Raw genomic sequence first — 27,440 nt, forward strand, 5'->3', positions numbered from 1 at the left:
TCTAAAGTCATTGTGGGTGGAGTATGTTTATTATTATTAAGATTAGTTAGTTAGGTCATGCATTCACTAACTATGTAATTATGTGAGTGAACGTCTGCCGCAAAGAGCAACCATGACTTTACCTAGTTGTTGAATGTAATGAGCTGCTTGAGTGTTCGTATAACTAGCACACAAACAAGTGAGCCTGACACTAAACTCCTTTTTTAAATCCCGCAAGTGCCAGAATAAATATTCATCATTGCCGACCCCGGTTATAATCATCTTCGAGAACACTGAAAATACCTGAACGCATTCTAACCAATTCACCTCTGATCACCTTTCTTTCCAGACTTCTCAAGAATTTCTCGAGCAATTGATGTCAAAGTTGGGTGGTAAAAACTCCGAAGAAACCGGGGGATTTCAGGAAGCCCCCCTAGCTTACGACGCCGTGTGGGCTCTAGCGCTGGCTCTCAACAAAACCGTGGGCCCTCTAAAGGCCAAGGGTCGGCGCTTGGAAGATTTCAATTACAACAACCGAGATATAACGGCCGAAATCTACCGCGCCCTCAACACCAGCTCCTTCGAAGGCGTTTCGGTAAGTACGAAAAAGCCGAGAGAAAATGAGCACATGATGAGGTGCCGGGAGTGAGAGAGGGATCAGGAAGGAGATGGATATTATTAGATGGTTGAATGTAGCGAGAGGTGCAAAGTGCAATGCATATGTTGAATCATTAAAATTCCGCCCGTTTCTTACAGGGCCATGTAATATTTGATGCCCAAGGTTCTCGGATGGCCTGGACTCTAATTGAACAGCTTCAAGGTAGGCTGCAGCTGGTTTCTGCTTTAAAATGGAATTCATTATAATAATGAGCTCATTCAAAAAAACAAGCATCACACTCTTACTATCTGCGCCTACTATCAAACTGTCAGTCGAAAGAGTTGCTTATGGAAGCATTGAAACATCATTTTAGTCAGTCATACAGGCAAGTCTGATTTTGCCGTTAACTTGACCTCGTATCAAAAACGTGAAATCCATTAAAATACAAAAATAGGATGCTATACTCACTGTGAGGTAGATGGAGAATTTTCAATGGTTTATGAACAACCAAAAGCACAGAACGGGACTACCGTAAACAGCCTTCTCGCTCCGGCCACCCGTTTCCTCTCTCGCCGCAGTCAGACACGCAGTGCGTTTAGTGACAGCCTAGAAAACACAAAACTAACACATCTACATTGTAACCTGAAGCATGGAAATCGCTTAGATACAGTGCTGGCCAAAAGTATTGGCACCTCTGAAATTCTGCCAGAAAATGATTGCAATTACAAATGCTTTGGTACTAATACCTTCATTTATCTTACTTGCGATGAAAAAACATAAAAGAGCATGGGAAAATAAAATGAAATCATTATCATTTTACAGAAAACTCCAAAAATGGGCCGGACAAAAGTATTGGCAGCCTTTGAAAAATCGTGTGATGCTTCTCTAATTTGTGTAATTAACAGCACCTGTTACTTACCTGTGTCACATAACAGGCGGTGGCAATAACTAAATCACACTTGCAGCCAGTTAAAATGGATTCAAGTTGACTCAACCTCTGTCCTGTTTACCACATTGAGCATGGAGAAAAGAAAGAAGAGCAAAGAACTGTCTGAGGACTTGAGAAGCATAATTGTGAGGAAGCATGAGCAATCTTAAGGCTACAAGTCCATCTCCAAAGACCTGATTGTTCCTGTGTCGCCCGTGTGCAGTGTCATCAATAAGTGTAATGCCCGCAGCACTGTGGCTAACCTCCCTAGATGTGGACGGAAAAGAAAAATTGATGAAAGATTTCAACGAAAAATTATGGAATGGTGGATAAAGAACCTCGACTAACATCCAAACAAGTTCAAGCTGTCCTGTAGTCCGAGGGTACGACAGTGTCAACCCGTACAATCCGTCGGTGTCTGAATGAAAAGAGACTCTATACCCAGGAAGACCCCACTTCTGACCCAGAGACCTAAAAAAGCCAGCCTGGACTTACCTGAGAAAGCCAAAACCGTTTTGGAAGAATGTTCTCTGGTCAGATGAGACAAAAGTAGAGCTTTTTGGGAGAAGGCATCAACATAGAGTATACAGGGGGGAAAAAACGAGGCCTTCAAAGAAAAGAACATGGTCCCCACAGTCAAACATGGCGGAGGTTCCCTGATGCTTTGGGGTTGCTTTGCTAACTCTGGCACTGTACTGCTTGACCGTGTGCATGGCATGATGAAGTCTGAAGACGACCAACAATTTTTGCAGCATAATGTAGGGCCCAGGCAGTGGCGCCACCAAGGGGTGGCCACGGCCCCCTCTGTAAATTTGTACTGTTAGATTGTAGTAGCATCATTTATACATTTCATCCCAAATGGGATGAAAATACACTTATTTACACTTACACAATACACCAAAATAAGTAGCCGTGTTTTTCTGGCCTTTTTACTGCAACAACATCATAAAAACATGAAATTATGGCTTTTAGTTTTGGTGTGCCACCCTAAGATTTGAAGTGGCCCCTATGAAAAATTTCTGGAGGCGCCACTGGGCCCAGGGTGAAATCTCAGAGACCTGGAGCCGTTGGCCAAAGAAGAATGGTCTAAAATTCCAGCAGAGCATTCTAAGAAAGTCATTGATGGATACCGGAAGCTGTTGTTTGCAGTTAGTTTTTTCTAAAAGTTGTGCTACCAAGTATTAGGCTGAGGGTGCCAATACTTTTGTCCGGCCCATTACTTGAGTTTTGTGTAAAATGATCATGATTTCATTTTTTTTCATTCTCTTTTGTGTTTTTTCATTGCAAGCAAAATAAATGAAGACATTACTACCAAAGCATTTGTAATTGCAATCATTTTCTGGGAGAAGTTGAGCATTATCTGACAGAATATCAGGTGTGCCAATACTTTTGGCCAGAACTGTATTAGCTTGCTAGCTTAGATATATCGGGGTGGAGGAGGTCTAATTAAAGCACATAAGAAAGTCGTCGTGTTCCGCTGTGCTAAGTGCTGCTGATGAATATGTAACGGCACCAGTATGTTATGTTCATCAAAAATTGGATTAATCAAGGATATTTATTACAAGCACAGTCATGTGAGCTCTATCCAGTAGTCCTGAGATGAAATCTTTACACGGCACGTTCGGAGAACAATGGCTTTTTTCTCGCTGTCCTGCTGTTATCACTGATTGTAGAGTTCAATAATGCAAAGCGCTGATGAGATTTGTGTTGCAGTTTCTGATACCCTGTAGTTAAGGATGTTGTGTGCACCTTATTCTTGGAGTTGACTGCTGAAATGATGCCTCATTAGTTTTGCACTTGGAAATGTAGTTAACCAAAAGATTGTCTGATGCCTTAGGCCGTGCATGCTGATATTAAAGGTTTCCACGTTTCGTGATATCCAGCCAATCCTTTCATTGTGAGCAAAAGCCAAATGCCTATTTGGAAATATCTACTGTGACCATCCACCATTGAGAAGTCATACTTTGTCATATTACAAGATTAAAATGGTAATATTACGAGAGAAAAATCCTAAAGTCGCTTATTTTCACGTTACGCAAATTTGGCCTCATAAGACTGTCATAAGACCATCATTTGATATTTAATAATGACATTTTTAATTAGGTAACTAACTCCATTTATGTCCAGCTCAGATCTTTACATCCATTAAAAAGTGAGATAATTTGCCGGATGACACAAAATGCTATCTGTCATAAGCATTCGTGGCAGTGTCATGTCATATTTATAATGACACTGTCAACTAAAGTGTTACCAAATACCATGACTAGCAAATAATGAAAAAACTGGAACAGCAACTGAAGAAATAATTAGCACAGAACATGAATTTTGATTGTTATTTACATCTGTAGTGCTGCAACGCATGTTTGGAGGCATGTTGGATGACAACAGTGTTGATAGCAGGTGGCAGCAAAGGTTGATGGTTTACCCCAGTACTTCTCAAATAGTGTAATTGCACATCCACTCAGTGGGTGGCAGTGGCGCTCTCATTTTCAGAGCGTGTTCAGTATTTTTGAACCAAACAAGACCACACAGCAAAGAGCGCTGGAAATATGAAGCGCAAAGACGAGGAAATATGACAACGTCTATGTAGCATTTGGCTTTGACTTGTAATACAGTAGGTAACAAGGAAGGACTGGTCAATATCAAAAAATGTTTGCAACGGACAGCAGGAAGGCAAATCAATTAAGATGTCACTTAAAGTTGAATGAAAAAGTATCTGAACCTTTTCTGATTTCTCACATTTCTGCCTAAAATCACCATCAAATGTGATCTGATCTTTGTCAAAATCACACAGATGAAAATACAGTATCTGCTTTAACTAAAACCACCCAAACATTTATAGCAAAACATTTTTATTTTATTAAATTCTTCTGTCAAATGGTTTGGCAAATTGTTCTAATGAGTTAATGTTGCTAATCAATTTGAATGTATTATTATTTACTGGTTAATATCTTCTGGTGTAAATATCCGATAACACAGTGAGGACAGCTGCGGCTTATAGCCCAGTGCGGCTTATCGATGAACAACTGCAGTTTTCATGTCAAATTTGGTGGGTTGCTACTTATGCTCAGGTGTGCTTTATAGTCCGAAAAATATGGTAATAATATGGTTATCACCTGATTTTTTTTCCCCAATATGTGTGCAATTTATTTTAGTGTTGTGAAAAGGGGTTGTTATACTGAAGCTCATTGGACCTTTTAGTTTTCAAATGTGTTCATGTGCCGTTGCGCTGTCTGCGGGGATTTGTATTTTTTACTTATTTGCATAATACACAGAAACTTTTATTTCCAATAAAAAAAAACTCCAACACAAACTGTAGGTGGAATAGAACGCTGTCTTTGTAGTATCCTAGTAGTAGTACATAAACTATCCAGCATGCGTGTGTTCTGCCATTGTACACGCCTTGTTTGGAGAAATCACGCGAGCATGACAAATTTGGACCAAGTCGGCTGAAACATTAAAAAAAACATCGTCAGCACCCCCTGCAGTGAGTGACTTCCAGTACCTCTGGGCTCGACTTCTGGTGACGTAAGGTCCGTGTCAAGAGCAAAACTACTTTTGGTGCCATATTAGGAGACTGAAGTAATATTGGGAGATGAACTCATTTGCTCCCAAAAACTTATAAATACGTTCTATTTTTAATTGTTTCAGTGTCCCAAAGACGGATTTATACATCTTTTACGGGGTTTTTTTCACAAGAGACATCTCTAGGTTCTGATGCAACTTAGCTCCAAAGCACAGTGCTGAAAATCCATTTTAAAGCAATAAAACTGGCCAGTGGAAGGCAGTAGCGCATTTGGTAAGACCCGCAACCTGATTCAACGGAATGAACGGGCGGGGCGCCGGCTGAAGACGTCCGAATGGACGCCCAAGATGCCAGGCGGTGGACGACCGAGCAGAACAACCGGGAGGACGCCCCGGGATGCCAGGCGTTGGATGACCGAGCAGAACGACCGGGACCACCGGTGCAGCGGACGATGCCGTTGAGTCCTTGCTGCTCGCCGAGCAGAGCCCGCGCCGCCGTGCTTGGCTGCTCGCATCCCCAGCACCCTACAGTGTCCCGCAACTCAGCCGGAAACGCGCACTGCCAAACCAGTCCTCCCCCCTGCCCCCGGAACACAAGTTCCCCAAGCGAACTCCGCCACGAGGCAGTGGTTACCAAAAAAGAAAGACTAAAAAAAAATCCATCTTGATGAGACAGGCGGCGATGAGGGAAAAGTTTACCCCGGCTGTCGTGGCCACAACAGCATCATCTCTCAGTTCAATAGTTTAGTTATGTGTAAATAAATTGTTACTTTGCTATCAAAAGCTTTATTTGTCTTGTTGTTTATGTTGTTGAAGGAAAACACTATTCAGATGTTTGGGATGTAACTAAAGTAAAAAATAGCAGTGTTAAAGTCAAAGTTATGTTTGGAATGTATGCTTTTACAAAAAGCTCAATTTCTCTGTTTTTTCATCAGAAATTGGAAAATTGCTCAAACTAAGCTATTTTTTAATGCTGATTTCTAAAGAATGGAAAAAGATATGAAATAACTTTTTTTTTCCTGCTGAAAGAAGAGAGTCTAATCTTTCTTTTGGTGGGTTCCATGCAGAGGTTGCGCTAGACTTTTTCGTTGTCTGTCATTTTGACTGACAGGGTCATAAAAATCCGGTCATAATCTATTTTTACCCGTCACTTAAATTTTTAAAATGATGATAATGACATTGTGGTGACCCTTTGTTTGGCATAATTCACCTTCCGTACTTGTGTGTCCATTTGGCCGAGCGCGTTAGCGGCTGCGACACAGTCACGTGACAGAGACACTCAAGAACCGCGCTACAGCGGTTGGACACAGCAATTGGAGCTAACAAGACTCTTAACATTGCATACCGCTTCAACATATTCAATAGTATTTAGTTTTCATTCATTTTAAATTAATATTCTGTCCGAACAAGCTTAACAGAGAATCCACACCGTGCCATCACACATCAAGCAGATGAATATGTAACTTTTTCTCCGCACTGACAAAAACAGCTGACTCTGGCCCCAGTAGGTAGGCTACATATGGAACAATGAAATTAACAGTTCACCTGCTGTGGCCTGAACGCAGTCTCACACTTTCCTCCTGGTGCGCATGGGCTTGAATTGCGTGCCCGCTTGTGCAGTCCCTCTTTTTTCACCTCTTTTATCAACACCATCGTCGTTTTGGGGCTTTCTGAAGAAACTCCGGACACTCAGTTGCCTTGACATTTTTCAGAGTAAGGCCAACGACGTCATGCATCAAGAGAGACAATAGCTAATTAATATGCTCACTCGCCACCCTGTGGTCTGGGGTGTGAATTGCAACCTGTCAAAATGACGGATGGACTTCAGTTTTTCCCGTCACTGTTTTAAAAAATCGGTCAACGACGGAAAATATTCGGTTAACGCGACCCCTGCTTCCATGTTTATATAGCAATAGAACCCAATTTTCTGTCTTCTGTCTCGTTCATATCCAATCACCCCCATAGGCTTATGGGTCATCAGGGTGACTTTAAATGACAAATTTAAAAATCGGTCAAAATCCAGTAAAATGGCCGGGAGTGAGGGGCCTTGCTCCGGTGAAAATGGCTGGGAGTGAATGAGTTAGTTGTTATATTAGCTGTTTTGACCATAGGTGATGTGGATCTTGTTGGCTATCCGCAGATTTCAGCTGAACACAAAGCCGCTTTTGGCGACGGCAATGTGTTGTCGCGCGACTGTTTAATGTTGCTCTGATAACACATTTTAATGACTGTCTTTAGCGTAATAATATATTTTGGGTATACTCTAATTAACCGCAAGATAAACAATCAGTAATCATAGTTACGATTTAGCCTGAGCAATGAATATTGAGTTGGACAGGCAGTAGGAAATGAAAATGCCGTTGATAGTGGCACCGAGTTCACTCTCCCGCTTACTTTCACAGGAGGAAGCTATAAGAAGATTGGATACTATGACAGCACTAAAGGCAATCTCTCCTGGTACGGGAATGACAAATGGATCGGTGAGAGGCATTCATCTTCCTTTGCCTGCCTTTATCACTGTCTCTCACCCTTCTTTTACCTTCTAATCTCCCGTTTTATCTGACCCTGCACCCACAACGTCCTCAATCCTTTATTGCCCTCCCAAACTGTACATTTCAATTTCATTGCGATGCTCATCAGCTTTATCGCGCGCTAGCATTAATGAGCCCTATCACAACAGATCCCAGTGAAATCCATAGTTAAGCAACATGGTGCGGAACAAATAATCCGTTTCATTTAAAATTTAAACATGCTTAGAAATGTGCGCACTTCAAGGCCACGGAAGTGATGCAATAAATAGAAGATGCCTATTGACTATCTAAACATAACAGGAGAATAGCAATTGGCGTCGGGCCCCGTGACCTTGACTTTGAGGAATGAAAATGGGTTTCCTAATCGGCAATATGTGCGCTCGTGTTATTTCGGCTATAGAAAATATGTTGCTCTGACAAAGATGGTGAAAGTATAATAAATAGACCAAATATATTATAGGGAGCTGTCTCGCACATCGGAACGCAGAAATGTTTTTTTTTTTTTTTTTTTTGCTCATGTTAGAAATGGAAGTTTTTTGTTGTTGTTTTGCTCATGTTCCTGTGTTATAAAAATCATAAGCGAATTTTAAGGGGGGTCCGGGGGGCCAGGCCTCCCCCCCTGGTGGCCGAAAAGTGTCATTGCATGAAATTTACTTTCCTATATATATAAAAGTTGTAAAGCAATAAAACTGCAACAAAAATGAATTAAATGAATAAAAAAGATATATTTTTATGATGGGTCAAAATTATTTTTCAAACAGATCATGTGAAAAGCACCTTAGAGGGTCATGTGCTTTACATATAATTTAAAAAAGTAATAATAATAATAATTAGGGAAGGGCAATTTTATTTTTCAAATGACTTCTTTTCTTTGGGTTAGGGCTATTTTTTTGATTGAAGCAACTTTTTGGGGGATTGAATGATTTCGAGACAAATAATACCCATAATATGGCCCAAACACAAAAATGATTTTTTTTCAATGAAAAATTAAGTGTTCAAATGCAAATTTTTCAATCTCAAATATTTTTTCGCATTCAAAAACGTTTTCAATCATTGATTTTTTTTTTTTTTTTAATTGAAATGATTTTCCTTTTTGAAAAAAAACATTTTTTTTTGGAAGCAACTTATTTTTTGATTGAATAATAAAGACAAAAATGTCAGAGCCAAAATGTGGCCCAAACACAAATCATCATTACTTCAATCAAAAAAGTTGCGTCAATCAAAAAAAAAAAACTTGACTCCAATAAAAAAAAAAAATCAAAGAAAAATAGCTTTCACATGGATTTTTTTGTTTCAATTTTATTTTTGCATTCAAAAACATTTTTTTGATTGAAGCAACTTATTTTTGATTAAAAATATAAAATTTTGATTGAAGCAGCTTTTTCTAAAACTTCATTTTGATTGAATAATAAAGACACAAACCTACCTTCATATGGCTCCGCCCAGGGGATACAATTTTTGACTGGGGTAACTACATTGGCACCACACCAGTGGGCGTACCATATTCAATGGATGACGATCTTCCTCAAAAGTATTGCCTAAGCAGCCTGATTTAAAATTCCCCTCAAGAATGATGGGGGAAAGAAAACGCTCATTGTCAACTTATTATAAATATTAAGTTCATTTTATTGGTGACACTGCATTTCAGTCATCAACATGTTGTGCCCCAAAAGTCAAACTCCGCCTATGATAAAAATGTCAACTGAAATAAAGCGCTTAACTTTAAGTTTATGAAACAAAATGGTCAAAAATTCCATGCATTCAATTGTTCGAAGAAAAAACATGCAGTGGTTTTTGTGACTTGAAAACAAACCAAAATATAAAACACTCACTTTCACTTCTACCAATGAATTTTTCATAATTAAAGCCCCATTGATCAGACTGTTTTCCCCTTCGTAAACATTTACAGCTCTAATGATGGTGACAACTCCACAAACATAATAGCGAGAGATTTCGATACTGTTATTGATCCATGAGCCGATCGCTCCGGTGCACCTGACAAGTTGAGGAATTGCCACAGGACAAAATGAATCAAACGTTACATGAAAAGCATGGATCTTGACCATAGTTTGAGAAAGGGAATTCATATATTCTGATATAAGATAGACGCTGTGCTTGAAATGACTTTTTTTGCTCACTAATACCATGAATTGTTTTAATCTTCAACAATTGTGTTAGCTTTCATGATCATCTGGAGTATATTAAACTATCCATTCATTCATTTTTCATGCATTTTATCCTCACAAGGGTCGCGGAGGTGCTGGAGCCTATCCCAGCTAACTACGGGCAGTTAGCAAGGTACACCCTGGATTGGTAACTTGCCAGCCAATCGCAGTACCGTAATCGGACTATAAACAGCTACTTTTGAATCCTGCGGCTTGTAGTCAGTGCGGCTTATTTGTTGATTTATTTGAATTAATAGGTAACACTTTATTTGACAGCGGTGTCATAAGACCGTCATAATTAGTATATGACATTATAATGGGCATTACGGAATGCTTATGTCATTAAGTGTCATCCGGAAAATGATGTCACTAACTCCATTTTTGTCCAGCTTGGATCTTTTACAACCTTTCAAAAGTGAGATCATTTGCCAGATAACACTAAATGACATCTGTTATAAGCATTCATTATTGCTCATAAGAGTGTCATGTCATATTTATGATTGTCTAATGACAGTCTTATGGTGCCACTGTCAAATAAAGTGTTACCAAATACCATAATTAGCAGTTAATGAAACAAATGGAACAGTAACTGAAGAAATCAATCATTAGCACAGAACATGAATTTTGATTGTTATATCCATCTGTAGCACTGGCTGCAATGCATGCTAGGAGGCATGTTGGACAACAAGAGTGTTGATAGTGAAGCTTCTTGAAGCAATGAAATTTTGAAACCAATTGGTTCAACGCTTCCTGGTGGTTGATTTGGTCTTATGACAGTTGTATGATGCCGCTGTCAAATAAAGTGTTAACGGTTAATATATTTGAGTATAAATGTCCCATAATACAGTGAGGACAGCTGCGGCTTTTAGTCCAGTACGGCTTATTTATGAAGAAATGCTGTTTTCGTGTCAAATTTGGTGGGTAGCGGCTTAGTCAGGTGTGCCTTATAGTGCAAAAATTATGGTATATTGGACTAAACCACCACAAAGACAACATTTTTTGTGTGTGCCAAACCATTCAAAATACTGAGTTACAAATGGCTATGTGCTACAGTTGTATTATTTTTGTATATACTAGAAGAATTGTTGAGTTTTAAAATGTTCCCTTTTCGTTCCACATATTAGATTTGAGTTTGTTTTTCCTGCACAGTGGCTCTACCAGTTTCACCTATGAGACATGGCAACAATAACCACATGACTCCGTTATTCCATTGGCGAGATCAAATAAGTCATTTCAATGACAGCGGCGTTATTTTTAGAATATAGTGCTGGCCATTAAAATGTAAGCGGCCGGCTGTACATATGGCCTGAGGGCCAGACTTTGGCTATGCCTGCATTACGGGCTGGGTGCCAGAACCACATTTTTGTAACTGACCGACCGACCGAGCCAGCCACCAATGGAGCACGGTCAGCCAAGCAGCCTTTCCCTTTGCTGTGATAAACCTGAGGGAAGCCAGAGGATGCGCCGACCTCTAAAAATGTCTATGTCGACCGTCATTTACTGTGTGTTCATGCAGGCTCCAGCCCGTCCGGATGTGCCATCTGGACGGAAGGTCAACAACATCAGTGTCTTTTTTTGGCAGCCCTTTTCATTTTCGTCCTCTTCTTTTGGACAAAATACCTATTAGTTTTATTTTAATCATTTCAAAATAGTGTTCGCCTTTGACTAGTTTTTTTCTATAAAAAGCTTGAAGGGAATCGTATCTTTTCTCGTATTTACCGATCGACTGTTTGTATAATCAATCAGGGAATAGTATCTTTTCTCGTATTGACTGTTTGACTTTTTGCATTACTCTAGCACTCCCAATGTAAAATAAATAGCGCTTACAGTATATCATAGTTTAAGGAAAACAAGCCGAATATATTTGACATATGGCAGAAGAGTTACATGACGCCTTCTTATCACGGAAAACCAACGCGTGCGTCATGCTACTGACTAAGCAAGATTGACGCTGATGAGGCAAAAAATCTACAAGCCCACGTCTGCACCACCAACTCACGCAATCAGTTCTTCCGGACAGTCCAGAACAGATGGCGGGACATCTTGTCTTGACAAGCAACATACGATAAGGAGGAACCTGCGACCGAGAAGGGAACTCTCAGTACTCACGTTGTGCTGAGGTGGCATAATCCACAACCCTCGTTGCCCTGACAACAGCAACTCCCAAATTCTCCTGTCCAATCCACAAACAGATAATAATCCTATACAACGCACAAGCATACCCTTCTTTTGCCCACAGCCCACCCCGCGAGAGCCTTCAAAAAGACAATGTTTAACTAATGGTTGTCATTTTTCTCGGGAACCTTTTGTTGACTTGTGATATGCTGACCTTGGAACGAGTCAGCCTCCTCGCCTGAGTCTGTTTCGCCTTGCCGTTGGATCGCTGTCGACCTGAATAAATTAAGACTATTAAGGGTTAAGACTATGGTGAACGCGCGGAGTTTGGCCTTTTGGCCAGGTTGTCGTGACCTCTCCGGCCCGGGTCGTTGGAGCTGCGCCAGCGTGGGTCTGGCGGTTCGGCTGGCGTGGTTCCGGCAATCTGGTTAAAAGGTCAGATTCCTTTAGTTTTTACTCCAAGAATAAATAAATAAATATATATATATATTTTTTTTTTATTTAAATGAACATCGACAGACAGGCACTTGTTTTAGCGTCGACAAGGACAACTCAAACTTCCTGTGTTTTGCATTGCTTTTATTTGCAACCGGTAGCACAGATCACGACTACTGTAAATCATAGGCCAGGGGTCATGAATTAAAAATCCTCTGGGTCCAAAATTGAAAAATTATAACAATCTCAGGTCCGGATATATTTTTAATGCTTCTTTTTTTCAAAAAATACAAACGTATCTTTACGTGGCCATGCTGATAATTACAACATTCAAAAATGTAAATAAAATATAAAAAATACATTTATAGTAAGTAATAAATAATATTTCATAATAATTAATTAGTAATAAATAGTAAAGCGATCATATTGAGGCCTTAATTCCGCTATTTTTTGAGAACGGATGGCAGAGTTCATGGGGAAACTTTGCGAAAAAGCTGCGTGCTTCGTCTCATAGTGCCTTTTCAAATTGCTGCTTTATACAAGGGCTACCGTTGTTCGGCCATTCCTTACTACGCGGCGAAACGTATACACAACGCTCAGCGCGCTTGCGCAAGCATCCACACGCATGCGCACATCGGTCAGAAGCGGCGAGTACTCACTATTTTTGTTTTTATTTAGTTTTTTAGAACCTTTTCATTGCCTCAAAAATACTTTTTGCATGTATTACCCTCTCATACTTTTAACCATTGTGGTTTTTTGTGTTAGCTTTGAAGCAGTTGACCACATTAGTCACGTAGCGTACTTAAACCGTCCTTATTTGGTATAACTGCATTTAAGTATTTTCTTAAGGCATTTTTAGTACGTTCTGCCTGTATGCATCCAGACAAAACAAGTTTAGCGCCCACGGTAGTACTTTGGGTGTTATAGGATGTTTCGCCGATGTAGCCGATGAGGCTGAGCAGTCTTGTGCTGCCGCCAGGTAAAATGAACAAAAATGTGTTGGTCTACTCCTCCTTAAACACACGTTTTTCTGCATCAATCTTGCATAGTTTTGAGCACGCCATTTGCCGTACCTTTTCGCCTCTTCCTCCAACTTCATTCGGCTCAGTTTTTGGCTGTCACTCCGCGGAGTCTGGAAAGCGAGTGCGAGACATACTGTTCTAAAAATAACTCAAATGCTTCACTCCCATTGGCTGGCTCACGTGCGTCACCGCTAAGGCTTTTGTTTGTTGCCCACCTCCGCTCTTCAAACCCGCAGAAAAAAATGATTTTTGTTGTTGCAACGTGTATTAGTCCGGACAGCTTGAGATCCGGTCCGCGGTTCCGTGACCTCTGTTATAGGCGATACCAACAAACAAAAACAACACAACCGTTTAAGAGAAGGCTCACGAAAGGTAACGGTACACTAATGCGAACGCTACAAGTTACATTTAGTGTAACTCATTTAGTGTAGCCATTTCTGTGACTTTTGGGGATAGATTTGTGTCCAGTGTCTTGTCTGCGAGCGTTTTAAAGTCACTTGTTGCATTTCATAGCACCTTTAATAATTATCGTGTATTTAGTCAGTACATTGGTGCCTGTTATGATTCCGATTTCTCCTTCCATGAGCAAAATTGTTGGTACCTGTCAATTAAAAAAAGAAAAAAAATGATTTAGTCAATGAAAAGAACAGTACACGTGGTTGTTTTTTGGCCTATTTTGCTACATCTGGCACAGCGTTAAAAAAACAAAACAAAAAAAAATCAATGGCGTGCTTGTGCTATGTCAGCGACACCAAGTTTCAGAAATCTTGCTCTCATTCTGTAGATTCTCCATCAGGTTACGGCCTGAAGACACACTAGCTATCTAAAAAACACTGGAGAATGGATGTACTGGATGATCTTTATCTGTGAATCAGCTAAACCACAGTTGAGAGAAGGCACTTTTTAAACTTGGATACAGGTGCACAAGTCTTACTGAGCGGTACAGAAATTTCATTCCATTGCAGTGATAAGCATAAAAAGTTGTGTAGCTTCAGAAAACATGGTCTCTTCTAGTGTCATGTTCTTTCTAATTTTGTTCATGTCTGTCTAACCCTTCTCATATCCTGACCCTTCCTCTGTCTCACCTCACTGTATTTGCTCACAATCTCTTGTCTACTCTCCTTGGCAAACACTGCCGCATCAATGCCTCACTCGCATATCGCCTTGGTAACCATTACGGGTCTCGTCGCCATGGTAACATACATCTCGATCACACCATCAAGGGCAAGGAGAGGTTTTACTGTTGATGAACACATCTTCCCACAGGACACCTGGTTATGTATACGCACTGACATAAACACGTTTCCGTTTCTTAACTGCCCACGCACATGTACAGGTAAAGCGTCTACAGTACTGGCTTGGGACCAAATTTTTAAAGGAACAATATTTAATATTTGCACTTCCAACTATTCATGAAATGGCCCGAAGAATTTCAACAGACATTAAAGAAACATTTTGTTTCAGGAAATACGGTTAAGCTGAGAGTTTCCCATTTTAGAAGCTGATACTTAAACTACAAGTTCACCGCTGGCCAAAAGTATTGGCACCCCTGCATTTCTGTCAGATAATGCTCAATTTCTCCCAAAAAATGATTGCGATTACAAATGCTTTGGTACTAATACCTTCATTTATTTTGCTTGCAATGAAAAAACACAGAAGAGAATGGGGGGGGGGACAATCAATATCATTTAACACAAAACTCAAAAAATGGGTAGGACAAAAGTATTGGCACACTTTGAAAAATCATGTGATGCTAATTTGTGTAATGAACAGCACCTTTTACTTACCTGTGGCACATCACAGTTGGTGGCAATAACTACATCACACTTTTAGCCAGTAAAAAGGGATTAAAGTGGACCCAACCTCTGTCCTGTTTCCTTGTGTGTACCACATTGAGCATGGAAAAAAGAAAGAAGACCCAAGAACTCTCTGAGGACTTGAGAAGCAAAATTATGAAGAAGCATGGGCAATCTCAACTCTAGAAGTCCATCTCCAAAGACCTGAATGTTCCTGTGTCTACCGTGCGCTGTGTCATCAATGAGTGTAAAGCCCATGGCACTGTGGCTAACCTCCTTAGATGTGGACGGAAAAGAAAAATTGACAAGAGATTTCAACGAAAGATTGTGCAGATGGTGGATAAAGAACCTCGACTAACATCCAAACAAGTTCAAGCTGTCCCGCAGTCCGAGGGTACGACAGTGTCAACCCGTACTATCCATTGGCGTCTGATTGAAAAGGGACTCTATGGTAGGATACCCAGGAAGACGCCACTTCTGACCCAGAGACCTAAAAAAGCCAGCCTGGACTTACCTGAAAAAGCCAAAACCGTTTTGGAAGAATGTTCTTTGGTCAGATGAGACAAATGTAGAGCTTTTTGGGAAAAGGCATCAACATAGAGTTTACAGAGGGAAAAAATCGAGGCCTTCAAGAAAAATGAACATGGTTCCCACAGTCAAGCATGGCGGAGGTTCCCTGATGTTTTGGGGTTGCTTTGCTAACTCTGGCACTGGACTGCTTGGCAGTGTAGGGCCCAGTGTGAGAAAGCTGGGTCTCCCTCCGAGGCCATGGGTTTTCAAGCAGGACAATGACCCAAAACACACTTTAAAAAGCACTAGAAAATGGTTTGAGCGAAAACACTGGAGACTTCTAAAGTGGCCATCCCTGAATCCCATAGGACACCTGTGGAGAGATCTGAAAATGGCACCCTTCAAATCTCAGAGACCTGGAGCAGTTGGCGGAAGAAGAATGGTCTAAAATTCCAGCAGAGCATTGGAAGAAACTCATTGATGGATACCGGAAACGGTTGTTCGCAGTTATTTTGTCTAAAGTTTGTGCTACCAAGTATTATGTTGAGGGTGCCAGTACTTTTGTCCGGCTCATTTTTGGAGTTTTGTGTAAAATGATAATGATCTCATTTTTTTCTCATTCTCTTTTGTGTTTTTTCATTGCAAGCAAAATAAATGAAGCATTTGTAATTGCAATCATTTTGTGGGAGAAATTGAGCATCATCTGACACAATTGCAGGGGTGCCAATACTTTTGACATGTACTTGCGTGTACTTGTACTACAAGTATGTATGCTAGTACTACAAGTGTTTTTGCCTGTACTTAAAGCGGCACGTACAGTAGACAACATTGGGATCTCTTGTTACACGAGGAACAAATATTGTCTTCATAGCTTTTACAAGCCCTGATCTTCAGATGGAAACGTTCTCATAATCCGCAGTACATAAATCCAAGAAGCTTTACTGGCAGGTTCAAGTTTGCCTACTAAGTCTGAAATGAATTCCAAGTTGAAGGAAATAAAAGAGTAAAGTTGCTTTGTGTCTTGCTGAAGTCACTCAGAAGTCAAACGCCTCGAGGTAGGGTTGGGCTATGGTGGCATTTATCTCTTCCCTGACAAAGATAAACACTGAAAGATGCGCTTGAATGAGAAAGCCATGGAGACACTGGGTGAAATAGTGTTGTAAACTAAAAGCATTCTGGGATAACGGCTGTGTGATTGAAGTGATTCATTAAAATCTTTTTCTCCCCCTTACATATTGCTCCTTTAAAATAACTGTTGGACCAAAATTAAATGTTGTTTTTCGTAATAACTGAACTAGCAGTGTCTGATTTACTGCAATAATCATTTCCAAAACTACCGCTATATTCTCATTGTCCTTGTCTTTTCCTTTATAGGCTCTGGACCCCCTGCAGACCAGACAATGGTCATTGAAGAGTTCCGCTACCTGTCTCAGAAGCTATTCGTGTCCATGTCTGTGTTCTCCGGTTTGGGAATCTTACTGGGCATTATCTGCCTTACTTTCAATATCTACAACAGCAGTGTCAGGTACATGAGTTCACCTTGTACTTTTGATCAGAGGTGGTTAGAGTAGCCAAAGATTTTACTCGAGTAAGAGGACTGTTGCTTCAAAATAATATTACTCAAGTAAAAGCAGTCATCCAAAAAATACACTCAAGTACAAGCAATAAAAGTACTCGGTGAAAAGATTTTTTTTTTTTTTTTTTTTTAAATGTAGTTTTTTTTTTTTTTTTTTTTTTACCCTCGGCGTCAGCTATATGAACTGTTAATATTATACTGTACTATAACTATAACTACCAAGGGTGGATCAGTTGATACAAATCCCTTTTGTATCAAGAGAAGGGTCATTTGGCCCTAAATAGCATATATTTTCTGAGCATTGAGATCCTCATTAGTCGTTCCCATTCACACTCGTAAAACCGCAGGGTTCGATTGCTCCAATTAGCATTTTGAGTGTTTGCAGGGCAGGGCTTCCTTGGCTTTGTCGGACAGTGGACCGCTCAGGCAGGCAATCGGGCGGACAACATTTTTGCATATTCCAAAAGCTAGTTTGCCTACTGTACAAGGGACAGTGTAATAAAAAGTAAAACACTTTTTATGTGGTGACGTATGACACTTCGCCCTTTTCCCGGTGCTCAGTGTTGGAGGTTGTAGCAGAAGCAATTTTTCCTTCTGCGCCTTCTTTGCGCCCACATAATAGTGAGCCAATTCCTTTTTAAGACCCACCAAGAAGTCCACCCGTCTCTCTTGCCTTCCAGTGTATGCCTGATACAACACATATGCATTCAGTGATGCCATGTCAATCATATTGTAGAACAGGGCGACTGGCCATCTCCGGGTTTAAACAGGGCCAAGGGAGCCTTGGATTTGCAAATATTCAAGATGCTAATTACAGCTATCCAGAGTGAAACCCACCTTCACACCTACTCAGCGACTACACAGGAGTGTGTAGTTTGCTGGATTGCTTGTTTGAGTGGTCTATTGTTTGATAAAACCAAGTAGTCCGTTTTGCATCGGAGTCACTTGACGCCTTTCTGGTCTTTCTTTATAGCCAAAAAAACCCTGGACTTCCAGTGATAACCTATTTCATGAACATATTAGGCCAAAAAAATCAACAAAAATAATCAAATTCCGACTTCAACAATCTACAGGAGTGTAACGTCACCTGTCCAAAGAGCACGAGTGCCGTCTAGTGGAGAAAAAATTTACTGCCATGAAATTAAAACCATCATCTGTGGTCTATTGGTGCCAACTAAAAACTAGGAGAGCGGTTGAAATCCGTGCTGGCGCGTCCTGTTGACGGCAGCGATCTGTGTCAAATAGTTACATTTTTTATGGCGTTTTAAAGACTCCACATATTTGAATGGGCCAGGGTGATCATAGGACTTCCGACGGCAAGCTTGTGTGTGGTCATGTAAGTTAATGTATGTTTTTTTAGGTATGTGGTCATCTGATTGGTATCACAGAGTCGCGGATGGGACTATTGTGGCGACGTCTCATCGGTGAAACTGGTAGCGCCACTGTGGGCAAAAATCAAGTCAAATCTAATATGTAAAAAAAAGTAAACAATCTAGGGACTCTAGTGTTCCCCTTAATGAATGTACTCAAAAGTAAAACGCATGGCATGGTAAAACGACACCGATTTTTCTCAAAAAGTTACTTGAGTAAATGTAACGGAGTAAATTTAACACGTTATGACCCACCCCTGCTCATGGCCATTTAATCAAAAGCACTGAATATTTGATGGACATCATTTATTTCAAGGTTTCCATATTGTCTATTTTTAATTTTGCTTGAAAGGGATCTCGTCCCAATCGTTGATCTCGGGCTCCTTTTTTTGTTTTAGTTCCTTTATTGGCTTTTTGGCTGACACTCTCTCCCCCTCGGGGTGTCATTTTCAACTTCTACCAGGCAGCTCTTTTAAGTGAACAAAGCTTTAAACAGCCACTCTGAGCCACTTGCACGGTCTCTGGCATGAACATAGTGTAGAATTAGGGGACCGATATTTCCCAACAGGGTTTGCAATGCCGCGAAAGAAATAAGCTAAAATGGGAGTCTGTCTTTTTTTTTTTTATATTTACATTAAACATGATGACAAATGGAGGGAAAAAGAATGATTTTGTTGCTCTGAAATTGGTTGCGCAAATGAGATGCCTGTGTAGCTGCTGGTTGGGAATACTAAAATGCCTTCTTCTGAAAAGTGCACGATTGCTTGTATAAAAACATGTACAACTGAGAGAATATTATTCAGTATAAGAGAGATTCAAACATAAACGAACAAATTTGCAAGTGGTCAGCAATTACTTTTCTCAACTCATTAATAAAGTTGTCCGATATTTATCGGCTGATAAAAGCATTTCAATTCATAACAGTAAACAGTCTTAGTTTTGCACCAGTATGCATGTCGAGTTATAAATGAATGCACATGCCTTCAGCCACAGCAGTTGTGCTTTGAGTGACCTCCAGATATCTCCGATTTAAGATGCTTGGAGGGAAAGTCCCTAATCACTTATTGTACAAAAAATGAAAACTTTTAAACTCATCATACAGTGCCTTGCAAAAGTATTCGGCCCCCTTGAACCTTGCAACCTTTCGCCACATTTCAGGCTTCAAACATAAAGATATAAAATTTTCATTTTTTGTCAAGAATCAACAACAAGTGGGACACAATCGTGAAGTGGAACAAAATTTATTGGATAATTTCAACTTTTTTAACAAATAAAAAACTGAAAAGTGGGGCGTGCAATATTATTCGGCCCCCTTGCGTTAATACTTTGTAGCGCCACCTTTTGCTCCAATTACAGCTGCAAGTCGCGTGGGGTATGTTTCTATCAGTTTTGCACATCGAGAGACTGACATTCTTGCCCATTCTTCCTTGCAAAACAGCTCGAGCTCAGTGAGGTTGGATGGAGAGTGTTTGTGAACAGCAGTCTTCAGCTCTTTCCACAGATTCTCCATTGGATTCAGGTCTGGACTTTGACTTGGCCATTCTAACACCTGGATACGTTTATTTTTGAACCATTCCATTGTAGATTTGGCTTTATGTTTTGGATCATTGTCCTGTTGGAAGATAAATCTCCGTCCCAGTCTCAGGTCTTATGCAGATACCGACAGGTTTTCTTCCAGAATGTTCCTGTATTTGGCTGCATCCATCTTCCCGTCAATTTGAACCATCTTCCCTGTCCCTGCTGAAGAAAAGCAGGCCCAAACCATGATGCTGCCACCACCATGTTTGACAGTGGGGATGGTGTGTTCAGGGTGATGAGCTGTGTTGCTTTTACGCCAAACGTATCGTTTTGCATTGTGGCCAAAAAGTCCAATTTTGGTTTCATCTGACCAGAGCACCTTCTTCCACATGTTTGGTGTGTCTCCCAGGTGGCTTGTGGCAAACTTTAAACCAGACTTTTTATGGATATCTTTGAGAAATGGCTTTCTTCTTGCCACTCTTCCATAAAGGCCAGATTTGTGCAGTGTACGACTGATTGTTGTCCTATGGACAGACTCTCCCACCTCAGCTGTAGATCTCTGCGGTTCATCCAGAGTGATCATGGGCCTCTTGGCTGCATCTCTGATCAGTTTTCTCCTTGTTTGAGAAGAAAGTTTGGAAGGACGGGCGGGTCTTGGTAGATTTGCAGTGGTCTGATGCTCCTTCCATTTCAATATGATGGCTTGCACAGTGCTCCTTGAGATGTTTAAAGCTTGGGAAATCTTTTTGTATCCAAATCCGGCTTTAAACTTCTCCACAAAAGTATCTCGGACCTGCCTGGTGTGTTCCTTGGTTTTCATAATGCTCTCTGCACTTTAAACAGAACCCTGAGACTATCACAGAGCATGTGCATTTATACGGAGACTTGATTACACACAGGTGGATTCTATTTATCATCATCGGTCATTTAGGACAACATTGGATCATTCAGAGATCCTCACTGAACTTCTGGAGTGAGTTTGCTGCACTGAAAGTAAAGGGGCCGAATAATATTGCACGCCCCACTTTTCAGTTTTTTATTTGTTAAAAAAGTTTAAATTATCCAATAAATGTTGTTCCACTTCACGATTGTGTCCCACTTGTTGTTGATACTTGACAAAAAAATTACATTTCATATCTTTATGTTTGAAGCCTGAACTGTGGCGAAAGGTTGCAAGATTCAAGGGGGCCGAATACTTTTGCAAGGCACTGTATATAACTATTGTGTCACTAGAAAGAAAAAGTATCTTTTCTCGCATTTACCGATCGACTGTTTGTATTACTCTAACACACGTAATATAATCAATCGGGGAATAGTATCGTTTCTCGGCTTTACTGTTTGACTGTTTGTATTACTCTAACACAGCCAATACAAATTAAATAGCATTTACACCATAGTTTAAGGAAAACAAGCAGAATATAGGGCATAAAAGATACATGACACCCTCTAATCACGGAAGCCCAATGTGTGCGTCATGCAATTGAATGAGCAAGATTGACGTTGACAAACCCACGTCTGCACCACCAACTCTCGCAATCACTTCTCCCGGACAGTCCAGAACAAATGGCGGGACGCCCTGTTCCAACACAAGGAACACCGGAGAACGCCGGATATCCAACTGATAACACAACTGATAAGACTCCTAGAGCCCCTTTGACGCTGAGGTGGCAAAATCCACAACCTTCATTGCCCTGACAACAGTAACTCCCGAATCCTCCTGTCCAATAATACCAAACACACCCTTCTTCATGCCCACGGCCCGCCCCGCGAGAGCCTTCAAAAGACTGAATGTTTAACTAAGCGTTGTCATTTTTCTCAGGCCAACTCTAAGAATGACTTATCGGTTCCAAGATAGTGAACGTTTTTGATGGCATTGGTGTGCAGCAAAGTAAATAAGTTTCAAAGATGTGTTATTCAATAAATGTGACATGATTGTAGTGCCATTGCATTTGCAATCACTGCAACATCCTGTTTTGATTATCTTTTACCAACAAAAAAACACAATCTGCTTTGATTCTTCTAATGAAAGTCGCGTCAGTCAGACAATAAAGAACAAGAAGGCTAAAAAAAAAAAACAGGATCATATCATTTGGATGGCAGCTCCTAGGCTTTATTTGCATGGTATCTGGGGGTCTCTGTGATGATTGGAAATGGAACAACAGTTAATAATAAAAGAGTGCGTCACAGGTGCCTCAGTAGGCCAATGACAGTGAGGAGCTTTCTTTGTGTGTGTGTGTGTGTGTGTGTGTGTCTGTGTGCCAGTACTTATTAGTGAAAGCTTCAAGATGGCAGGGATATTGACTGAATGGATGGTGTCTGCTTATGTAAACGATGACTCAATGCCCTGGATGTGTGTGTTTTTTGTTTTGGCCGCAGGTACATTCAGAACTCGCAGCCATACCTTAACAACATGACCGCAGTGGGCTGCGTGATGGCTTTAGCTGCCATTTTCCCTCTGGGTATCGACGGCCTTCATGTCCGCAGGAAGCATTTCCCTGTCGTCTGCCAGGTACACTTTAACTTCTCTCAAACACTGAATTTCTTTCCCCAGCTAATGCACAGCATTGGCACAGTTGCCATGGAAACAGGGCTTTATTTAGAAGGTTTTAACAGTGGCTTTGGGTCCGAAAAGGGCTGTGAGGGAATTCCTGAATCCTACCTTTGTTATCATCAGGCCGTGTTCGGCAAGCTCACACGTTGGGTAACGGTACGGGGAGTCCTCGACCTACGACGTTTCGACTTTACGTCGCTCGTGTCTCGTACACCGTTTGGTCCTGAAGGAGATAGTACTTTTTCTCGTAGGCACCATCTACTGTAACTATATGCATTATTCTAACAAACTTAATAAAATCAATCAGGGAATAGTATCGTTTCTTTTATTTACAGTTTGTCTTACTCTAACACACCCAATATAAAATAAATAGCACTTACACTATGGTTTAAGGAAAAGAAGCAGAATATAGGGCATAGGAGATACATGACACCTAATCACGGAAGCTCAACGTGTGCGTCATGCAACTGACTGAGCAAGATTGGCGCTGACAAGCCCACGTCTGCACCATCATCTCTCGCAATCAGTTCTCCCAGCCAGTCCAGAACAAATGGCGGGACGCCCTGTCCCAACACAAGGAACACCGGAGAACGCCCAATATCCAACTGATAACATGACTGATAAGACTCCAAGAGCCCCTTTGATGCTGAGGTGGCAAAATCCACAACCTTCGTTGCCCTGACAATAACTCCCGAATCCTCCTGTCCAATCCACAAACAGACAATAATGCCAAACACACCCTTCTTCCTGCCCTCGGCCTGCCCCGTGAGAGCCTTCAAAAGACTGAATGTTTAACTAAGCGTTGTCATTTTTCTCGGGAACCTTTGGTTGACATGTGATAGGGTGACCTTGCCTCCCCGCCTGAGTCTGTTTTGCCTTGTTGTTTGATTGCTGCCAACCTGAATAAATTGTCAACTTGTTTTCGGTGAGCCTTCTTTAAACCTTTCAAAATGGAGTCAGTACAAAAGGGTTAAGACTAAAGCCTGAGTTATGCTCCTGCGTCTAAAGGCCGAGTTATACTTCTGCGTCAGACCTACGCCGTCAAGGAAGAATCGAGTTACGACCCTACGCCGTAGCCTGACGCGCACCTCTCGATTTTTGTAACCTTCGCGTCGCGTAGACGCGTAGACGTAGCGAAAACGGACTGTGATTGGTCCGCTCAGACTGTTGTTTCCGGGCGAAAACACCGCCATTGTAGAATAGAATCAAACATTATTTTCTACACGCAAAAATGCACCAAGCCGACGGGAGTATCATCGAAGAGTCAAGAAATTATTATTGTGACTGCCAAATGGCAAGGTCGGCGATCGAAAAAATAAATAAATGGAAGAACCACCGAGACGTGGGTGGTCGGAATCGAGTGGCCACACGAAGCGGTGACACAGTCGGCCAAAAACTGCCAACTTTTTATCACTTTATGTCGTATTTTTGGTTGGTGCACTTCATCATTTACTGTGTACATATGTTTCAAGTATATGAAGAATAAAGCACAGATCTGGTGTCAAAAGAGTTGTTTTGATCTTTAATTTTCAATAACAGACAGTTCACACACACAATACATCATCACTGATTGAGAGTACCTCGGTGCTTTTTATGATAACCTTAAAATCAAGCCTCCCAACGCAGTTTGGGAAGTTCCCTAGACGCCAGAAATCTGCTATGGCTTCCCACTGGCTGGTTGTAGGACACGGCAAACAGGCTGGAGGGCTTTGTAGACCTTGAACGCAGTGCTCGACGCCAGTTTGAAGCTAGCCGCCACAGCTAGCTCTCTCCACCCGAGTCTCTGTGCGGCATCAAAAGTCGGCCAGACCGCCTCGAAACCGTCTTCTGCGTCGCCTGCCCGTCAACATTTGTATGTTCAATATTTATTCAGTGTTGATGAGCAGAATATTTACTTTCAAGAGTTCCATCTTGCATTGTTTATTTTTTCTCCGACTAGCGGAAGTAAACAAGCCTGCCCCAAAACCGTACAAACATAACGTCACATCCCTCTAGTGGCTTGGCGGTGAATTACAGAGCAACGCGTTCCCTCACCGCAGAACTATCGAATGTCAAATGACGCCGTAGTCGCTACGCCGTCACCGCAACGCGGGAGTATAACTCAGGCTTAAGTGACTACAGCGTCAATGAGCATTCGATAGTTGCTAACATAACTCCCGAATCCTCCTGTCCAATCCACAAACAGACAATAATCCCAAACACACCCTTCTTCCTGCCCACGGCCCGGCCCGGCCCGCGAGAGCCTTCAAAAGACTGAATGTTTAATCATTGTCATTTTTCCCGGGAACCGTTTGTTGACGTGTGATTGGGTGACCTTGCCCACCTGCCTGAGTCTGTTTCTCTTTCGCCTTGTTGTGTGATCGCTTTCGACCTGAATAAATTGTCAACTTGTTTTCGGTGAGTCTTCTTTAAAGCTTTCAAAATGGAGTCAGTACAAAGGATAAAGACTAAGGTGAACGGGCGGAGTTTGACCTTTTGGCCAGGATGTCTGGGTCCCGCTGGCCCGGGTTGTTGAATAGAATAGAATAAATTAGAATAGAATAGAATAGGTCATTATTGCCATTGTCGACAACAGAACATTGTGAACAACGAAATTGGATGTGGCACTCCATTATAAACATATGTGTTTGATAAATAAAATAAATGAATAGAAAATATATGCTCTAGAGCTATAAGTGCATAATTATAGCTTACTTAGAATGAAATATGTACATGATGGAAATAGTGCAATGCTGTCCTAATTTTAGCAGCGTCACTTGTGCAAAGAATAGAATATGAATTTAAAATCAAACATTCTATAAATCGAAAAGTGGTTCAAGTTAAAAAGTGGGTCCGGCGGTTCGGCTGGTGCGATTCCTACAATAGTCATTTTGAGATTTAGGGGGTATTTGGGGGTACTTGAAGAGTTCATTCCGATTTACGTGGAAATTTGGGTTACGTTGCCAGCGTATGAACGGAACTTGTTCGTAGCCTAGGGACTACATGTATTCGGAAATAGTTTTTTAAAATCTGTATGCAAGTTTAATCGTAATACTGTTCGATTCTTACTTAGCTTCACTTGAAACCCCTCCCTCTAAACTGCAGAAACGCATCCTGGCAGGGCGGATGGCAATTAAAAATGAGCAGTTCCCCTGAAAATTTCCCAAAGCTCACTTTCAGTTCTTGTTTTTTTTTTTGTTTTGTTTTTAATTAACATTAATGTATTGAGCAGTTGTGCTTCATCAACTTTACAGTTCAATTATATTCCTCCTCTCTGCTATCACAAAACACACACACACGCATAAAGCAACAGCTAAGTATACCTAACGAGTTAATCCTTAAGTTGCTCACTAAGCTGAAGTCTCACGAGATAAAGTCTGACATGATCGCTCAGGATTTTTCTGGTCTTTAACATTTGGTTGTATTTACTGCAAATTCCACGTACGGTACCGTACAGTATGATGAATTGGGAAGAACTCTCCTAAGACCCTTCGAGAAATAGATAGCCTTTAATTGACACGGAAGTGACCGCTGTAGGTGTTACAGCGATTCCTCTGAGACCGAGCGGGAAACAAATTAATTAATGAAATTGTAAAACCGCCCTCCTATCTAAGACGTTGCGGTAATTACCTTTGTCGTCTTAATTTTGTTCTTAATTGAAGGTCTTCCCTTGCGTTGCGTTGCAGCGAAAGCAGTAACAAGTGAGAGAAGTTTTCATTTCATTTGAAGGTCATTTTAGAAAGTCGAGGCTTAATGACGGCAAGTGAAACTAATTGGCTTCATTTGTTTGGTATATTAATCCCAGATTCCAACGTTTCTTGTGTCATAGTTTCGACTGTGGCTGCTCGGTCTGGGTTTCAGCCTGGCGTACGGCAGCATGTTTACCAAGATCTGGTGGGTCCACACCGTCTTCACCAAGAAGGATGAGAAGAAGGATAAGAAGAAGGTAATTGTGAAAGGACGGGATTTACCGTAGATATTTTTCCGCCGAGTTAAATCTCGCCCGAGCTCCTCTGCCGAGCGGCGGGGTCCGGCTTTATTTAATCATCATCTCCTTCAAGGGCGAGCTCCCACAGCAGAGATGATGTATCCCCCCAATCTTTTTACATTTAGTCACCCCGCGCTTTTACAATTGGCCCGCTACTTGCCCTTGAGCGTAATGCGGCATCTATTAGTCATTCCGCCAAGCCGATTGGTCCCGACGGCAAAGGTCTCCCCTATTGCCCGCTTCTTCCCCGCGACTTCCACATACGCTAGGTCTCGCATTGCTCTCACTATTGATAAGATATCCAAGCAGATGGTCTGCTGGGATATCAGAGCAGTTGAAACTTCCGGTTGAAAGATCAAGCATGTGGCGCCTTTAAAGAACAGTAAAAAAAAATAAATTATATATATATTTGACATAGAGCGCTGCCATTAACGTGACTCGCAAGCGCGGATTTCAACCTCTCTTCTACTTTTTTATTTGCACTGTGGCACAGTGTTTTCTCCACTAGAGGGCGCTCATGCTCTTTGGACGGGTAATGTTTCATTTCTGTAGATTTTGTAGTTTTTGTGTTGTTGTTGTTGTTTTTTGTCCTATTATGGTTATGTACAGTGGTATGAAAAAGTATCTGAACCTTTTGGAATTTCTCACATTTCTGCATAAAATCCCCATCAAATGTGATCTGATCTTTGTCAAAATCACACAGATATAAAAACAGGGTCTGCTTTAACTAAAACCACCCGAACATTTATAGTTTTTCCTATTTTAATATAGATAGCGTGCAAACAATGACAGACAGGGTAAAAATAAGTAAATGAACCCTCTGCGACTTAAAGAGCAATTGAAACCAATTTTAC

General features: G+C 41.1%; 1 protein-coding gene across 2 annotated transcripts in view; it reads left to right on the forward strand.

Annotated features, from left to right (window-relative positions):
- gabbr1b (gamma-aminobutyric acid (GABA) B receptor, 1b) overlaps window positions 1-27,440 on the forward strand; it is a 147,381-nt gene that overhangs the window by 101,379 nt on the left and 18,562 nt on the right. For both annotated transcript variants that reach the window (XM_057827542.1, XM_057827543.1), the window contains 6 exons: window positions 329-574; window positions 736-799; window positions 7,433-7,510; window positions 16,979-17,129; window positions 22,445-22,577; window positions 26,428-26,544. In XM_057827542.1, coding sequence (XP_057683525.1) covers window positions 329-574; window positions 736-799; window positions 7,433-7,510; window positions 16,979-17,129; window positions 22,445-22,577; window positions 26,428-26,544 — 789 coding nt within the window. The remainder of the gene's footprint in view (window positions 1-328; window positions 575-735; window positions 800-7,432; window positions 7,511-16,978; window positions 17,130-22,444; window positions 22,578-26,427; window positions 26,545-27,440) is intronic.

The sequence above is a fragment of the Corythoichthys intestinalis genome, chromosome 22 (assembly GCF_030265065.1).
Source record: "Corythoichthys intestinalis isolate RoL2023-P3 chromosome 22, ASM3026506v1, whole genome shotgun sequence".
Lineage (NCBI taxonomy): Eukaryota > Metazoa > Chordata > Actinopteri > Syngnathiformes > Syngnathidae > Corythoichthys > Corythoichthys intestinalis.